The following is a 17,187-nucleotide window of genomic DNA, read 5'->3' on the forward strand; positions in this document are numbered from 1 at the left end:
ACACGAGTCCGACATGGGACCTTAATGTTATATACGTTTATGAGATCAGCATGGCACAGTACTGTATTGAAGGCCTGCAATAACCTGAAAAGCTCAACTACTCTTTCCCCAGACACATGGACAAACACTTCTAGGCCAGTGATGTTTAGGGACTGGGTTAATTGGCCCTTGAGTCTTGGTTTGAAAGCCAGCTGCTCACAAACTGCACGCAGACATGAACCCAGCTCAAAGCCCTCACGAGTCCAACCCAAGTCACCTTCGGGGGGACTACAGCTTGACCAGTCGTGTTTCTTAGGGCTGAGTTACTAAGTGCTCTGGTTTGGAGACTGGCCCGATTTACTGTTTGGCACTCAACACGTGTTCATGCCGCGAGGGGTTCAAATGAGGTGTGGAGAGGTCTGTGTGTGCCTTTTCAACTCTCCAGCCGACCACACTCCTATTGCACACTCCCACTTGCCCCGTTCCCAACAGCTTGCCCCTGGCTAAGAGAACAGGGCTGGAACTCAATATCCCAGCCCTCCGTGGGGTAACAACTGGGCCAGGGCTCGCATATTAACGACGACAGGCAATCCTGGAACCCTGATGAGGGAAATCTCATGTTATTAATGTTCCAATTCATAAAACTCTCATCCAGCTCCAGAGGCTCACCAGCCAACGCTATAGGGGTCTTTTTCATTTTTTCCTCAGCTCTTTCCTCTCTCCACCCCCTCACCCCGACCCCTTTTTTCCATAGCTACCTCTTCTAATCAGTGTGTGTCTAAACACATCGGAGTAACACGTTAACATATGTGAGTGACGCGTCAGATTACAGTCGGCTTCCCTGTACGGCCAGCCGTGGGGGTGAATTTAGATGGCGATATTCTACGGGCCGCAGTGCTGTGGAGCCTGGATGTGTTTCCACAGCTGTTGCATAGACTCCTTGCTCTCAGGCAGAGGAAGAAACATAGCCTCTGTCATAACAAAAGTACTTAGCTCATTCCCTTCCCAAGTCAAAGGTCCGCGACTATCAGAGCATTTTCCCACATAGTAACACCATGTCCATCATCCGGGCTCGGTCTGGTTACTCTCTGCTTTACAGTATGTATACGGTTAGGTGATTCCGAAGCGAATGGGACTGTTGGAGGTGTGCTTCACATTCGCTCGCTCCCTGGTATATTTGTGTAGTGTGATGTTTCAGAAGTGGAGTCACTGAATGACAGAATGCAGTCTGCTTCACCACCTATTCACGTACAGTATAATTGAGTTACTGGGGGGGCATCTTTGAATGGACCCTGCAGGTATGCGAAGGAGCCACCTGAGACCTGCTTGGCCTCCACCATCACCGCATGAGCGAGATGCAGCGGGAGCTTTTTCCTGGCTCACTCCGGGCCATGACATCACTGCTCCGCGAAAACCTGCTGCTCGCTCCCGGAGGAGCCGCGCTTGCGAAATGGGTTGTGCATAACAGCATAGCTGTGTCTTCACAGTTTAGCCCCCCCCCAGCCCTCGTCCCAGAGAACCCGACTCACACATGCACACCTGTTTTCAGAGTTGGACGCTGGGTGATTTACATATTGGGAATTTCGGAATCCCACATCGCCGCGAACGGGTCCCTTAAGTCATAACAATGTGCTGAGTTGAGCTCCCTTCTTCCTTGTTCCGTCGGCCAGTTGTCCTCCTTAAGCTCCCTGTATAATTCTGATTTCCTCCATTAATTGTTTGTGATTTATATGACGCGGACTCCCAGTATTTAGTACTTCCTTAGTGAAGCCAGTTCATTTGGAATGGGCCCCCGGCACCCCTTAACACGGAGGGAGTTTAGAGAGCCTCAAACTGAACTTCAGATTTGAAACCTCCAGAGGGAGGAAAGCGGAGTAATAATCTTAGTTACACAGTTGGCACACGTCAAAATGCTCCAAACACCGGGAGGAATAAATCAAATATTTAAACGAGTTCAGTACATATCTTCAATGTTGGGGTCTAGAAGGGAGGACTACTTGGACGTTTGCTGGTCAAATAACCAAGTCCAACATGAAGGTATCGTTGAATAGCCATTTGTAAAGCACACTGAGTACTTTATAATGAAACTTAATTTCAGAAAACACACAAGGAAGTAATGCTAAAGCATATAAAGTTATGAAAGACTAACATCTCCATAGGCTGGTCTGTTCTAGTGTATATAGTCAAGTGTAATGAAGTTGTGTATATAAGTAGTTAGATAACGTGTGTAAATCCCATTATCAGATGCTGTTTGATCTATGAAGGACACTGCTTATTTTAATAGGCGTCTTCTTCAAGTTCTGTCTGGGGGAGGGGGGTCCTCCCTGTAGTGCTTATAGAGGGTGTAGTTAATGTCCGACATTGTTCTGGTTAGGCCTTTCCCATCCTCACATGGACAGGAAACAGGAAGAGGAACTCCTACTCCCTGTGCCTGGACAGCACAGAGAGAGAGAGGGAGAGAGAGAGGGAGAGAGAGAGGGAAAGAGCGAGGGAGAGAGAGAGGGAGAGATAGAGGGAAAGAGAGAGGGAGAGAGAGAGGGAGAGAGAGGGAGAGAGAGAGAGAGGGAGAGAGAGAGAGGGGGAGAGAGAGGGAGAGAGAGAGAGGGAGAGAGGAGGGGGTGGGGGGCTGAAGGGTCTAGGGAGAGGGCGGGGGAGGGGGGGAGGTCGAAGGCAGGGAAAGGAAGGATAGGGAAGGGGAAAGAAAGGGAGGGAGAGCATTAGCAGTTTGGACCTGTGTGTGGAGAGATGTGCCTTGGTGCGCTTCTCTGACACCCTCCGGGGTTTGGGTTTGTTGCTCTCGCCTGCGTTCCCCTCTGCTCGGAGGCGCTCTGTGGATGTACGGACTGGCCTGTCTTCCAGCCTGGAGCTGGGGGACCATGAGGGGTCTCCTAGCGCTCTCCCTGGGCCTGGTCTACTGGCTCACTCCAGGTAGGGATTTGTTGATTTTTGTCTCTCAAGCGGTACCATGAGGACTAGACCTGGTCCATTGGATTTAGTCTACTAAGGCTTTGGTCATGTATCATTCATTCTTAGTCCAGATCTGTCATGTCAGTATTGGCAGGAGGAGCGGTGGAGCTGAATAAATGTTGTTTATCTTTTATACTATAGTTACGTGATTTTGGTTGGAAGTTTGTGAATTTACGTTCATGTGAAGCTAGTGTATTTTTTATGTATTTGCTTTTAATACACTGAATATCAATTAATGGCACACAACTCCAACATAATTCCACAATTCCAACACAAAACACAATCCCAAGTTAATTTCTGTACACAAGTATGTCCTCCTAGTGACATTTACATTTACATTTAGTAATTTAGTCATTTACATTTAGTCATTTGTCATTCGTGACAAATACATGTGAATGTGGCACTCTGCTAGATTAGAAACAGATTGCCATAAATGTTGTGGCATGTAGACACCAGTAGAAATATCTTCAGTATAGTTTTGTATCAAAGCGTAGTTAAAGCACATTAAAGCACATACACTTCATAAACAATATAATGTAACCTGTTGAATTACCCTGTAGCTCTTATTATTCAGACTGAATGGGGGACATGATTGCTATTAGAATCATTCAACAGTGAAAAGACCCCAAAATTATTTAGATATGGGTTGGTACCTCCAGAAGTTTCCTCCTCATGTCGGTACACACCCTCATTCTCCTCACACAGATTAGCTCATTACCTCCTTGTTGATGTTGCCGACTCCACAAAAATAGATAAAGATTAAGTCAAAACATGCCAGACATGATCAGGCATCAGACATTTGTACATTAAAAAGGTCCTTACTTCAAAGACTCAACGCTTTACTGTGGCTATCTTTACAAAATACGTACAGCATTGCGATATTTCTATCTAGTACTTTCATGTTTTGTGTCTGTTTGTGAAGCATCTGTGCGCTTTTACCTCGGTCAGATTTATTTCACTTAACAAGTCACTAAACTTCAAACCACATAGTGCTGTCTGGAACTTCTCAGCTGAGACAGGACCTTGCTCTGGTGGAAGAGTTACATCTCGACCCCACTTAGTCTCCCCCCCCCCCCCCCCCCCCCCCCCCCTCCCCACAATCTCCTCCACCAGAGACCCTTAGGGAACCACCAAGACCTCCAGAAAGAACATGTTGTTCAAGTGTCACTCTAACCCATTTCGGTTTCCTCTGCATAAAAGTTGCTTCTCACTTTCATCTGTTTTTGGAAAACAATCCTCAATGTTTGTAAGCCTCACAGCCACACAAATCAGTCGAGGTATTTTATGGCTTCCTTCTCAGATAAGACCAGGCTCCATACATCACTCAGACAGGTCTATTGAGGCTTTAAAGGCACAGTCATCTGAATTTCCAGTGAATGTCAAATAAAAGAATTGAATATGCAGTGCACAAAGGCTGACCAATAGGGCTGGCACCATCTCAAAGCTTCGGTTTAAAATCTCAACAACTTCACAGTTGTTCATCTTTAACTTCAACCTAAACGGACTTGGAGGAAAGGCTGTACATTTTTGGAATCAAGATTTTGGGGGGGTCATTCTTGCTGTCTAGGGGTGTGCCAACAAGGCTAGGATATTGGACCAGGCCACTTGTGACTGCCATTTAGATCTTTGCCTTGAACTTAAATGAAACAAATACAGCCCCAATCTGAGAACAGATCTTAGTCTCATGAAACAAACAGCTGAAAAGAAAAACAGTCATGTTAAGTACATGCTCAGAGATCATCCAGCAATGTTTATCCAACAAAGCACTTGATTTCCCCACCAGATTGCATTGCCTTTAAATAGCATCATAACTCCCTGACATGGACATTACATGACCAAGTGACTTCACAAACACACATATTTGTTTTATTTGACTGTATGGCGATAGTGGTCTGGTGTGACGGTTCTCTGGAGAGGGACATGAACTGTTGATTAGACAGGCCCCAGAAGCAGGGTTGTCATTTCACTGCTGTGACTCCACATAGTATTTATCCAGGCTTCATTTCTCTGTCTCTGTAATACAATTAGTCTGCATCTAGGCTGTTGGCCAAGACCAGTTACTGTTTGCTGTTATCCTGTAGAAATGCTGACTGCACACACATGCAAACCTCAATCTTTTTGCGCTTCAGTTGGACGCGGCACAAATGCGCGTAACCCTTTTGTGCGTGTAAATTGAGTCATTCATTGAACATAAAACATGGTAACATAATGGAAACCTAAAAGCAACAAAACAAGATATCAATGTAAACTCGGGTTTCAAAATGCGAGAAAAAAGCTTTTACTGTCTGGCTTTTTGAAGTTCTTTTGTGCAGTACTGGTGTTTATTTTATTTTTTGGATGCGCATAAGATACTTGGAAACAAACAATATTTTGCTTTGTTACATTTTTGGGGGTCTGCTGAGTGACTTCCCTTTATAAAGTCACTCCCTGCATTGTCAGTACTATTCTTACCTCAACAATAGAGGGGTGAGGCTTCCCACTGGCAAACTGAAGATAATAACCTTATGCAATCACTTGGCTGGACATGTGAAAACGTTCACAATAACATAGCTGCATGTCCAAAGGTTTATATGGGGCATTCCAATTATAGTTTATCTCTCGTGTGAAGTATTTAAAACACTCTTTGAAGTAAATCAAGGAGTTTTTTCTGTGTAAAGCTCCTGTTGTTCAATTCTCTGCATTTGGATTGTTTTCTGCGCTGTCTACCATCCCCTCTGAAGTGAGATTCATAACTTACAGTCATCCGTGGGGGGGTTGTTGGTTTTGTGTTGTGTGTGTGTGTGTGTGTGAATGGCATCTCGTCAACTATCACCAGCTGGAGCCGTTATGCACAGCGTCGCATCTATCATCATTAGTTCCAACATGCAGTACCTACAGTATTCTCATGCCTAATATGTTCAGTATGTTGGTTCCTCCCTGTTGAACACCCCGCTGCTCCCCAACACCCATACACGGATTTATTCTCTACCTAAAATGGAATCAGTGGAATGTTTATTTGATAAAAGTTCATTTCACAGACCTTGCTTATCGGAATTCAATTGACTTATAGCCAATTTGCCCCTTGGCTACTATAGAATCCGATAAAAGAATCAATTTGTTGGCCAAACATGCAGTCTCTGCGCATACGAGATTCATTTAAGTCTGTGAAACACAATATGCTGCATGTGACGATGTGGTACTGACCTAATTGTATGCTTGACCCAGCTTCTGTCAGTCAAAAAGGGAGCAGTCCAGTTGAAAACACCATGGGGTTAGGAAGCATATCAGTGTGTTGCACATTGTGAACTTACATTTTGATTCGTTCTGGACTTAACCACACCCTCTTAAAGACATTCCATGTCCAGGGACCAAAACGGTTCTGAGGCCAGACCGACATGCTGACTGGGTGTCTTATCTAAGCTGTCAGTGATTTATAACTGCTGAGGTCTAGAGGTTCGGGCTGGGGGGTGGCCACAGTAGACATATGGAAGAGATCTGGCGCGGTGTAGCCGTAGCGGGCTGCTAGCTGAGGTCACTGCTGTGCTACGCGGCTCGCCTCGACCCCCTGGACGACAGCCCCGCAGAGAGAGAGAGAGAGAGAGACGTGTGAAGTCTCCGGCGCTCATCTGACACACGCATCCCTCCCGCTCGCCAGAAGAGGGGAAAGCAACCAGGACCCTTTTGGAGGGCCACAGTCAGCTGTACTTTCATTCGCGAATCAAGGGTTGTTTGAAGTATTGGCCTTGGAAATGCATTGCTGTTGTGTTCATGGGGGTTTGATATGGAGGGCCTGCTGTTTTTGAAGGGATGGTCAAGGCTCTCTGTCTTGTGTTTTCTCGGTTTGCATGAGATAATGTGACTGTCAGACCAAACACTGCACTGTCATAGTTGTATGGGGGGAAACCATACAATGTATCAACACAGAGCATGAATCAGACATGGTCTCTGTGAATGTGATGTGATTCCTTGTCAAGCCAACACACTGGGATGAACACAACTGGGAATAGCAGATGCTGTCGGCTATTAGAGGTTTCAGTAGCGTGGTTTATTTAGTGGATATATTGTAGATAAGGTTGCAGCCACTCTACACTGTTGAGAAGTGAACACACTGTATATATGCATATCATTTATCTGTAGAAATGCACAAAAAGATAATTGTCCAATAATTAACGAGCTTCTCCCAATGTCTTTTTTTTCCGAACCCCTCCTTTCCTTATCATCCCCTCTGTCTCTCTCACTTTATCTGCGTGCTGTGTGTGTGTGTCACTGTCTGTTTGTGTGTCTGTGTGTGTGTCACTGTCTGTTTGTGTGTCTGTTTGTGTGTCTGTGTGTGTGTGTGTCACTGTCTGTCTGTGTGTCACTGTCTGTTTGTGTGTCTGTGTGTCACTGTCTGTGTGTCGCTGTCTGTTTGTGTGTCTGCGCGTGCGTCACCTGGGGTTCTCGCAGGTCACACCGTGAACCTGGCAGACCTAACCCTGGTGAACCCTGACCCTCTGGTGACATCAGCAGACTCGTCCCTCCACTGCGTCAGCAGTGACTGGACCCCCAGGACCGCGCCGGGCATGGGGCGGGACTTCCCCTTCACACACCCCCAGATCATGCCTGTCACTCGGGATACAGCCTATCACGCCGCCTCCATGATCACCTGGAGAACGCGCAGTGACATCTTTGGAGAATTTTACTGCAGAAGCCGAAATGCAGACAGGGGGAAGATTTACACGTACAAGATGTTGAATGAAGGTAAGCGCATACAGCATGTGTATTTCTCTGATCGTTGCGTTGCTTTTTGGGTTGGAGCATGGTGTTGACAGCAGTAACGTTCTGACATGGGCAGAAGTGATTCCTGACTGTACTTGACTGTACTTCAAAAATCAATGGCATGTGGGGTACATAAAAAGTATATCAACATATGATGTGTGGTCGTTGACCATAACCCACTCTGACACTCAATGTTGCCAGGCAACCCTGGTATTTCAACTCCTTCATGAGCCACTGACAAAGTCTGTCGGACAGACTGTGGGCAAATGGAGGGGCGTGAAATTAGCTTTGACTTCCTGTCCAATGTGTTTGTTTGCTCATGCCTCTATCCCGGAGTGAAACTGTAGCATTGGGGTTCATTCATTATTGTGTCTAAAGGACATTACACAGCGCCGACTCAAAATCTAACAGGAAATCATGAACCATTGTGTGTGCCAGTGTGCGTGTGCCTGTACATGTACAGCGTCTGTGTGTGTGTGCGTGTTTGAGTGTGTGTGTTGGCAGGGCTGGCTCTGCTCTGCAAACCACTGACTGCCTTGTTGTTTTTATCCGATCTTAGCCGCATTCCTCCCAGAGTCTCTGACCATCACGGTCAGCGTAGAAGACAACGTCAACATCTCGTTCGTCCGCAGGAAGGTTTTCGCGGAGGACGCCGTCATCTACAAGAACGGTACGCGGCTGCGCCGTCGACCGCTTCGCATTCCTCGCGATTTCTTCTTCTATGACATGGCCGCTAAAAAAAACACTGAAACCGAAGTGAAAGTTGTAACTCGCAATTGCTCTATGATGACATGGTGTCTCTACACGAGTGAGTCATGTGAAGGGTTGTTTGTGTGTGCGTGTGTCCCAGGGTCATTCATTCACTCGGTGCCCAAGGATGAGATCTCAGACCTGCTCCAGTACCCTGTGTTAGGGGTCACCACTAGTAACGCCGGGCTCTACACAGCAAGATCCATAGCTGGAGCCAAATCCACCTCAGCCATCACCAGGCTGATAGTCAGAAGTTAGTTCCTTCCTCTTTATTGAGATCCTGGTAACCTCAACAGACTCATCACAATGAAGGCCATAACGGGAAAATAAAGTTACAAAGTATTATCAAAGGTTCGAGAAAACCAATCTCTTTTCTGTTTTTTTTTTTGTTTAATCCAAGAATGCAAAGCAGGACTCTGGGGCCCAGTCTGTGAGCACCGCTGTCCCGAGTGCTCTAATGGAGGTGTCTGTCACGATGACACAGGAGAATGCATCTGTCCACCTGGCTTCATGGGGCGGACTTGTGAATCTGGTACATATTCCATGCAAAAATCGATTGAATCCCACGTCGTATCTTTGTCAGGAATGTGAGCTATTGGAATCCGACTTTTCGTTCAGTCAATGTTTCTGTCGCGTGATTCAGCGACTGGGCCTTGTGGTATTTCTCTGTAATATCGCCGATCAAGCTGCCGTGTTTTACAGTTTGCGGCGAGGGTAAGTTTGGGAGGACGTGTAAAGAGTGGTGTCGAGACGGTTACTGTCGCTCCATGGTGTTCTGTCAAAGAGACCCGTATGGCTGTTCCTGTGCCACTGGCTGGAGAGGATTCAACTGCAGTGAAGGTACAGTTTTCCCTATGACCTGCTTGTGTACGGTACAATTAGCTAAACTGTGTGTGTTTCCAGGTTAGTGTCATGAATACAATGAATGTGTTTTGCAGCTTGTCCGCCACAGTACTATGGTGCTGGCTGCAAGCTCAGATGTGAGTGTGGGGTCAAGGGCAAGTGTGACCGCTTTCGGGGGTGCGTGTGCCCGGGGCGACACGGCGCACGCTGCGAACGAAAAGGTAAAGCCCGCGAGCCTTCGATTTTGATCGCCGCACGACTGTGGTGGCTGTCCCAGTGTATACCTACACTGACTTGGTCTTGTCGACAGACGAGGCACCTGTTGTGATCGGCCACTTGATGAGCACTGAGCTGAATTCTGGGATTGAGTACATTGCCAACTGTACAGCTACAGGTCAGCCAGTGCCTTTGCATGGGGAGATCCATCTTCTGAAACCGGACAAAACCATCATATATGTAAGTCATGCTGAAGTCATACGGTATAAGCCACCCATTGTGCTTATTAAAGGCATGGGATGTTTCGAAAAGGACTCGGTTTTTGAATGGAAATATGGTTTGGTCTTCACAGCCGATCGACACAGACACTGGGGAGGTCCAGACCACCTCCAGTTTTAAGGTGGACAAGATCACGGTGCGCGACACTGGAAGATGGATCTGCCAGGTGAAAACTCAGGCCGGACAGGCAGAGAAGGAATTCATGATTCATGTAAAAGGTAAATCTCACCAAATCCACGAGAAAAGTTCTAGTCTGGCCAGGTCTATTCTGTTCTGGTCTATTCTAGGCCCACACACAGTCTAGACTTGTCTAGAATGTTCTGTAACTGGAATTGTGTTTTTCTTTTTTCTCTGTCTCTCTGTCTTTTCTTTTTTTCTGTCTCTCAGTGCCTCCCAAGCCGCAGAACCCCCCCATGTTGAATGGGAGTGGACCGTATCATCTAACCATGCTGGTCAACAAGGAACCTTTTACTGGGGATGGACCAGTCACTGCTGTCAAAGTTCTCTACAAGCAAGTCAATGCATCCTCATGGGAGACAGTTAAAGGTACTTGCATGTCTCTGGAAAATCTCTGATCCGCTTCGTACAAACCTCTGGGCATACTATTGGATGATCCTGGGATGGATAGGATGATTCCCAGATTTTTCAAATTGTCAATGTTTCAAGAAACAAGTTCACATTCCTGTCGTCTTCTGTAAATGTTTTTTGAAACTCTAAGTTATTTTTATGACTGTACTGAGCAATTAACATGATGTCATTTCCTCATGGAGTGCTTTTGTGCATTGGAAGCTAATTTAATTGGTTCCAGAAATGTTCCAAGTGTTAATTGTTTTCATTGCAGAACATTTTATGACTAAACCACTGACTTTTATGACTTGTACCACTGAATCCTGTAGAACAAGTACATGTAAGACAAATGATGTAACATGGCCTTTATTTTTTTTCGAGTGTCTATTAACATTAGTTTTTTTTGTGCATGTCTTTAATTGGGCCTTTGGTTGTTCCTGTTCGTGTCTCCATCAGTGATTGGTCCAGTTGTGAAAATAGAGAACCTGACCCCCATGACCCAGTACACCACGTTTGTCCAGTTGAGTCGTCACGGCGCTGGAGGAACAGGCTTCCCAGGCCCTGAGGCCAACTTCTCCACCAAGATGCTTGGTAAGGGTCATCCCAGACAGGACAGAGTTTCCTCTGATCCTGCCTTTCCGAATGGATACATTCATCCGTGCGGAAACCTGATAGGCTTTAAGATCCTGAGCTGAGAACAAAGAGAAGAACTCGGTCTGGCTGAGCCTCCTCACTAAATCAAGCAGCCCACTGAAGGTGGCTGACGTTCCTATGATTTCATCCCTCCCTCCCTCCCTCCCTCCCTCCCTCCCTCCCTCCCTCCCTCCCTCCCTCCCTCCCTCCCTCCCTCCCTCCCTCCCTCCCTCCCTCCCTCCCTCCCTCCCTCCCTCCTCTCCCTACCTCCTCTCCCTCCCTCCAGACCTGCCTCTCCCCACAGGGGTCAAGCTGGTCCCCGGCAGTCAGACTTCGCTCCACCTCTCCTGGGACGCGGTGGAGGGGCCCGCAAAGGAAGACTGGACTTACTTGGTCAACTGTGTCCAGATGTCCGAGCCTGGGAACATCAAGGAGTACCACCCCCCGGCCAACTCCACGAGTCTGGAGCTGACTCACTTGAGGCCCAAACACAAATACGAGTGTCGAGTGAGGGTGATGTCGATGTCGATGTCTGTGGGCCGGCATAGCCTCCCTGTCACTGCGTGGACCCTCAGCAACGGTACAAGACCATCTGGGAGAGAGGAGTCTCCCAGAGTCTCCCAGATGTTTTGCTAATGACCAGTTCTACCGCTCACTGTTTAGTGTGAAACCGTTCAAACCAATGAACTTGCCGCTAAGACAGTGTTCCTCCTCTCCCGTGTTCGGTCCAGAGTTGCCACCGGCCCCGTCCAACATCATGAGTTGCAACATCAGCGACACATCTGCCATCATCGCCTGGGCCCTGGCTGAGGGGAACTCCATCTCCAAGGTTTAAACATTCACAGATGAATCCCAAACAACGACTCCACTGGGTAAAAGTGATATGGTCAATGAGCCACTTGAGGCTCACTTTGTCTCCATTGTGATTCCGTAGGTGCTGATAAGGTTCCAGGACACAGCGCTAGCAGACTACAGCCAGCTAGCTGAGCTTACCTTGCAGCAGGACCAGGAACCGTCCCAGTTCCAGGCCCAACTCCAGGCCCAAATCCAACCCCAGGCCACGCAGTTCCAGCTGAGGGGGTTGAGACCAGATACCCCTTACCTGGTGGAGGTCTGGTCCAGGAACAACATGGGAGAGAGTTTAGAGAAACCTCAGATTTCCATCAAGACTCTGACGCTGCGGGAGAACTCTCGTAAGCTACCGCAACTATTTGGTTGCACCACCCACCACCTCAGGTTTCACAATCCCCTTTGGCCGCAGAGAGCTGGCGCTACACATCAACGAACCTTAAAAAACACGCACTTTCCACCCCCTACTTGGCACTGTCCATTTCCTTAAAGTGACCCTAGTAAAGTGAGTAAAGTAAAGTAAAGTGACAATTCACAACCCAAACATTCAGAGTCGCTTCTCCCTCCTCTCTTCCCTCCTTCTTTCTCTCCCTCCGTCTTAGGACTGAGTGGGTTTGGCGGTGAGGGCAGCATGCTTTTCTTCGCCATCCTGGGATCGGCAGGGATGACCTGCATCACCATACTGCTGGCCTTCTGCATCGTCCTGCAGCTCAAGAGAGCCACCTTTCAAAGGAGGATGGTGCAGGCTTTCCAGAACATCGTGGTGAGTTGGCTTTCCACCGACATGTCGATTGAAGCGACGGACCAAAGCTGTCAGCTTTCAGACGTTTCTTTTTTTCCCCGCCGTAGAGAGAGGAGCCGGTGGTCCAGTTCAGTTCCGGTTCTCTAAACCTGCCGAAGAAGCCGAAGAACCCGGAACCGACCCTGGCCTACCCGGCGCTGGAGTGGAACGATATCAAGTTCCAGGACGTGATCGGAGAGGGCAACTTTGGCCAGGTGCTCAAAGCTCGCATCAAGAAGGACGGGCTGAGGATGGATGCCGCCATCAAACGGATGAAAGGTAAAATGTCGATCAAACACTTTGAAGTAGAAAAGGATTTGCTGCTCGAGGGGGAGCTGAAGGGGTTTTCAGAGACTATTTCAGAGACCTCCATTTGCATTACTCTCATTTGAACAGTTTATTTCACTGTCGGGACCTTGGAGGTCTTTGCATGAAAAATATGTTTTGGTCCTGCTATTCACTCTATTGTCTTGACTTAGTATTTACACTAGTATTTAGTGTGCACTGTACAACTGTAAACAAGTATTTGTGACACTGATTTGTGTGTCTGGCAGAGTACGCCTCCAAAGACGATCACAGAGACTTTGCTGGAGAGCTAGAAGTGCTGTGTAAACTTGGCAACCATCCCAACATCATCAACCTACTAGGAGCTTGTGAACACAGAGGTACAGTGACCTTCAAAACAGTGCTGCAAATGTCTCCATGAACAAACATTCAGCTCCCCAGCTGATGTCTTAGTTTGAACCTATTGCTCTGTACTGTCCCTCTAGGCTACCTCTACCTGGCGATAGAATATGCCCCCCACGGCAACCTGCTAGACTTCCTGAGGAAGAGCCGCGTTCTGGAGACGGACCCCGCCTTCGCCATCGCGAACAGCACCGCCTCGACGCTCTCCTCCCAGCAGCTTCTGCACTTTGCTGCAGACGTGGCCCGGGGAATGGACTACCTAAGCCAGAAACAGGTGCGTACAGTAGATGTGTGTATGTGTGTGTGTGTGTCACAAACTGTTGATGAACTGATCAAAGATATACATCTTGTCTTTCGTTCTTTCGTTCTTTCTTTTTTTCGTTCTTTCTTTCTTTCTTTCTTTCTTTCTTTCTTTCTTTCTTTCTTTCTTTCTTTCTTTCTTACAGTTCATTCACAGAGATCTTGCTGCCAGAAACATACTTGTTGGAGAAAATCTTGCGGCCAAAATAGCAGATTTTGGTCTTTCCAGGGGACAAGAGGTGTACGTGAAAAAGACCATGGTAAGTCGGTGTGAGTCTGGGAATGTAGCCTACTGAATGTTATTGTAGGAAGCCATTGGAAGCGAGACCGGCTTTAAAAATTGACTGTGTGAATCAGAGTTGTGGGTCAGTATTATTTCAGACTTGACCAATGTTTTTCTTTAATATGTGCTCTCCACAGGGCAGATTGCCTGTCAGATGGATGGCAATAGAATCACTAAACTACAGCGTTTACACCACCAACAGTGACGTGTGAGCATCGACTCTTTCCTCTACAGTCTAATAACCCTACTAGATCATTCTCACATCAAGATGCACAATATAATCTGGAATATTCTCCTTTTATACGAAATGCAATTCCTCTGTCTTTATCCCCCAGGTGGTCATTTGGTGTACTGCTCTGGGAGATAGTCAGTTTAGGTCTGTGTCGAATGACATCAACTCCACTATTACACTTCCACTGGTTGATTACGGTTGGTAAAGAAAAGCGTTGACCTTGTAAACCCATGCCAGTGTCTGTTTGACCCTACGCAGGAGGTACTCCATACTGTGGACTGACCTGTGCTGAGCTGTATGAGAAACTCCCTCAGAGCTACCGTCTGGAGAAACCCCTCAACTGTGACGATGAAGTGTACGTTTTCCCACAGACATCCACTGATGCACTGACACAGTCTGCTGCGTCCGTTCTGGCTCTGCCGGTCGAGGTGTCAATCGAAGGAGAATAGCAATACAGTGCAGATACGCGTATGGATGTGCATAGTGTTCGAAATGACCTCGGCGCGTCCCTTAAACTTTCATCCGTACAAATTCAGAAGACTCTCATCGGTTTCTTTTTCACTTTTTAATGTTGTGAAACATGATGTTTGGAAGTTGAACATGTTGAACAATAACTGAAGATAAGCCTACCTGATATTCACTCCTGAAAATTCGATCAAACCCTACCGGCCAACAAAAAACATTGTGGATGGGGCCCACCCCCATTAGCCTCCACCCATTTCAAACACTGCATATGCAGACAGTAAACAAGGTTCATGCATTAGTGGATACTATTACGTGAATTCAATAATAACAATAATAAAACCTTATTATTTGTCTTGGCGGGAGCAGTCGTTGGATGCCCTGAGCACAGCAAAACCAGCAGTAAATAAATCCGACTCGGACCACCATGCTGTCCATCCTAACCCATTCATCTAACCTGTGGCCCACCTCTGAAGGTACGACCTGATGAGGCAGTGCTGGAGGGAGAAGCCCTACGAGAGGCCCTCCTTCGCCCAGATCCTGGTCTCTCTCAACAGGATGCTGGAGGAGAGAAAGGCAAGAGACCCCTCCTTTCCGTTTCGTCCCTCGGTCCGATTCCTTCGGGTGCCTAACCCTAACGCCACACTGTTGTGTCTGTGCTCTGTCTGTAGATGTATGTCAACACCACTCTGTATGAGAAGTTCACCTACGCCGGTATCGACTGCTCTGCCGAGGAAGCGGGATGATCTGGGAGGGCTGTGCCGGAGGGACAGGACAGCGCTCCAAGTTGTGGTTATCACATACATGGTTTGAGCAATCCTTCACAAAGGGATTGGTGGACTGGCATGTTGCACATATTGTGTACTCCAACTTAAGTGCGGAAGAGAGCACCGTATTTTCACTTTGCTGTACATACAAATGGTGTTTGGTGATACTGATTATGTCGTGATTGGCTGTTGCTGTTACAGTATCTCAGAATTGCTTTCACTGCCTTTTATAGTACCTGTCAACTGTAAATACTCTTCAGAAATGTATCAAACCAATACTAAAAAGGTGTACTTGTAAACTAATAAAGGTTTTTTGTAAAATATATTTTTTTATGAGTAGTACTTGTGATTGTTTCACATTGTGTGTACAGTAGATGCAGCCTGTTGGCTGATAAGACTCTAAATGCAGGTTAAGATTCAACATTATCCTAAGTACAATCAACAGCCATAGTAGGAGTATCCGTTTGTGAGGATCTACTCACAAAAGTCAATCGACTAAAAAGACAAAGAAAATATAACTGTCATCGTTCTAGGATACATTTCACATAGCGGTGAGCTGGAAAGAAAAAACAAATGCCAAACGCTCCCCAACAGTTTTAGGGGGGGGGGGGGGGGGGATCACTGTGTCACAGTTTCATTGTTGGCCGAAGCCCGGTCTCCTGAGGGGGTGGTGGGCGAATATCGCCTCCCGCATGAAGCTGTCCTCATCAGGGTCCTGGGCCACAGGGCTGGCCCTCAACGATCTCCCTCTGGGCCATGATCACACACACCTCGTAGACGCGGAAGGAGGCGAAGGCGGCCGCCACGAGGCACGCGGCGCCCAGGATGTACCACCAGTTGAAGAAGCCGAAGGACACCCCCTTGACAATGCACAAGAGGCCGAAACACACCAAGCCGATCATGGACATGATCTGGACACACACCGGGGGGCTGGACTCCTTCTCTCCCATGGTGCGGGTGGAGGGGGGCGGATAGGAACTCCAACTCCCAGAAGCCCCTGCTCTGGTCCTCCCTTTTCCCCTCACCCAAACGATCCAGAGATTCGCCTCGGTAGAGTGGTTATATGTGCATTCGTTCAATACTTCCTTGAATGCGTTCAGCCCGAAAAACTGATGTCCAACCTGAGGCAGCAGACAATCCAGCTGAGGTCGGATAAGTCTGTCTGTTTATCTTTATATACTCAACTAATCTGTGATTAAACCGACTCTCTTTATTCGCTCTTGTTTGAGAATATTAGCTCTGAGTGTAATCTGTACAGAGTTACAGTGATGGATTAGAGCTTGAGTGGATTTCGGTGGAGAATATCTCTGGCAAAAGTGCCCAGCAGTGCTTTTGTCATCGCAGCCCAATCACACAGAGTGCCTGAGCAGGCCTTAGAAGATCAGGCTAATTGAATAGGTTTCTCCAGCGAAACCTATTCTCCTCCTCATCTCTCCAGGGGCCTCATTCCTAACATTTCATTTGGACGCCATCCTAAATTTGATCCAAAAATCGTTTATGAAATCCAAATGACTTTACCGAAGACCTTATGTGAGATTTAAAAAAAACAAGCACAGGCTGCACTTGAAAGCTGTGCAAAGCACACTTACGGATGTGAATCTATCAAATAAAAACGTAAGCAAAGTCATGGTTAAAATATCTACATTTATGCATTGCCTACAATCATGGAAGCCAGCTTGTTCCTCATGCACACTAGTCCATCATGATCTACGTGGGCTACATTGTAATGGGTAAACGCTGTCTGGGGCACAGCACATTACCTTCTACTAGTGGTGAGGTCACCTCACAGCTAGAAGGTCCTTGGTTCAAATTCTACTTGGGGGTCAGGTGGGCTATTCCCCGGGCTTTTCTGTGT

At 47.2% G+C, this 17,187-nt stretch overlaps 1 protein-coding gene across 1 annotated transcript; it reads left to right on the forward strand.

Annotated features, from left to right (window-relative positions):
• The first annotated feature begins 2,709 nt into the window (after positions 1–2,709).
• Positions 2,710–15,647, forward strand: tek (TEK tyrosine kinase, endothelial). The gene is made up of 24 exons (XM_067258504.1): positions 2,710–2,907; positions 7,372–7,665; positions 8,243–8,353; positions 8,534–8,686; positions 8,834–8,965; positions 9,136–9,273; positions 9,372–9,497; positions 9,587–9,732; positions 9,845–9,989; positions 10,159–10,317; positions 10,795–10,929; positions 11,258–11,551; positions 11,703–11,800; positions 11,906–12,164; positions 12,423–12,583; positions 12,670–12,880; positions 13,156–13,266; positions 13,372–13,562; positions 13,735–13,848; positions 14,009–14,079; positions 14,207–14,247; positions 14,362–14,458; positions 15,042–15,141; positions 15,237–15,647. The coding sequence occupies exons 1-24, from the start codon at positions 2,814–2,816 to the stop codon at positions 15,309–15,311; spliced, it is 3,456 nt and encodes a 1,151-aa protein (XP_067114605.1). The 5' UTR covers positions 2,710–2,813; the 3' UTR covers positions 15,312–15,647.
• The last annotated feature ends 1,540 nt before the right edge of the window (positions 15,648–17,187 follow it).

The sequence above is a fragment of the Osmerus mordax genome, chromosome 20, assembly GCF_038355195.1.
Source record: "Osmerus mordax isolate fOsmMor3 chromosome 20, fOsmMor3.pri, whole genome shotgun sequence".
NCBI classification, from domain to species: Eukaryota; Metazoa; Chordata; class Actinopteri; order Osmeriformes; family Osmeridae; genus Osmerus; species Osmerus mordax.

Coding starts and splice junctions, on each gene's coding strand:
- tek (XM_067258504.1), top strand. CDS start 2,814: ATGTACGGACTGGCCTGTCTTCCAGCCTGGAGCTGGGGGACCATGAGG. Junction 12,881..13,155: donor CGCCATCAAACGGATGAAAG/GTAAAATGTCGA, acceptor TGTGTCTGGCAG/AGTACGCCTCCAAAGACGAT. Junction 13,267..13,371: donor AGGAGCTTGTGAACACAGAG/GTACAGTGACCT, acceptor CTGTCCCTCTAG/GCTACCTCTACCTGGCGATA.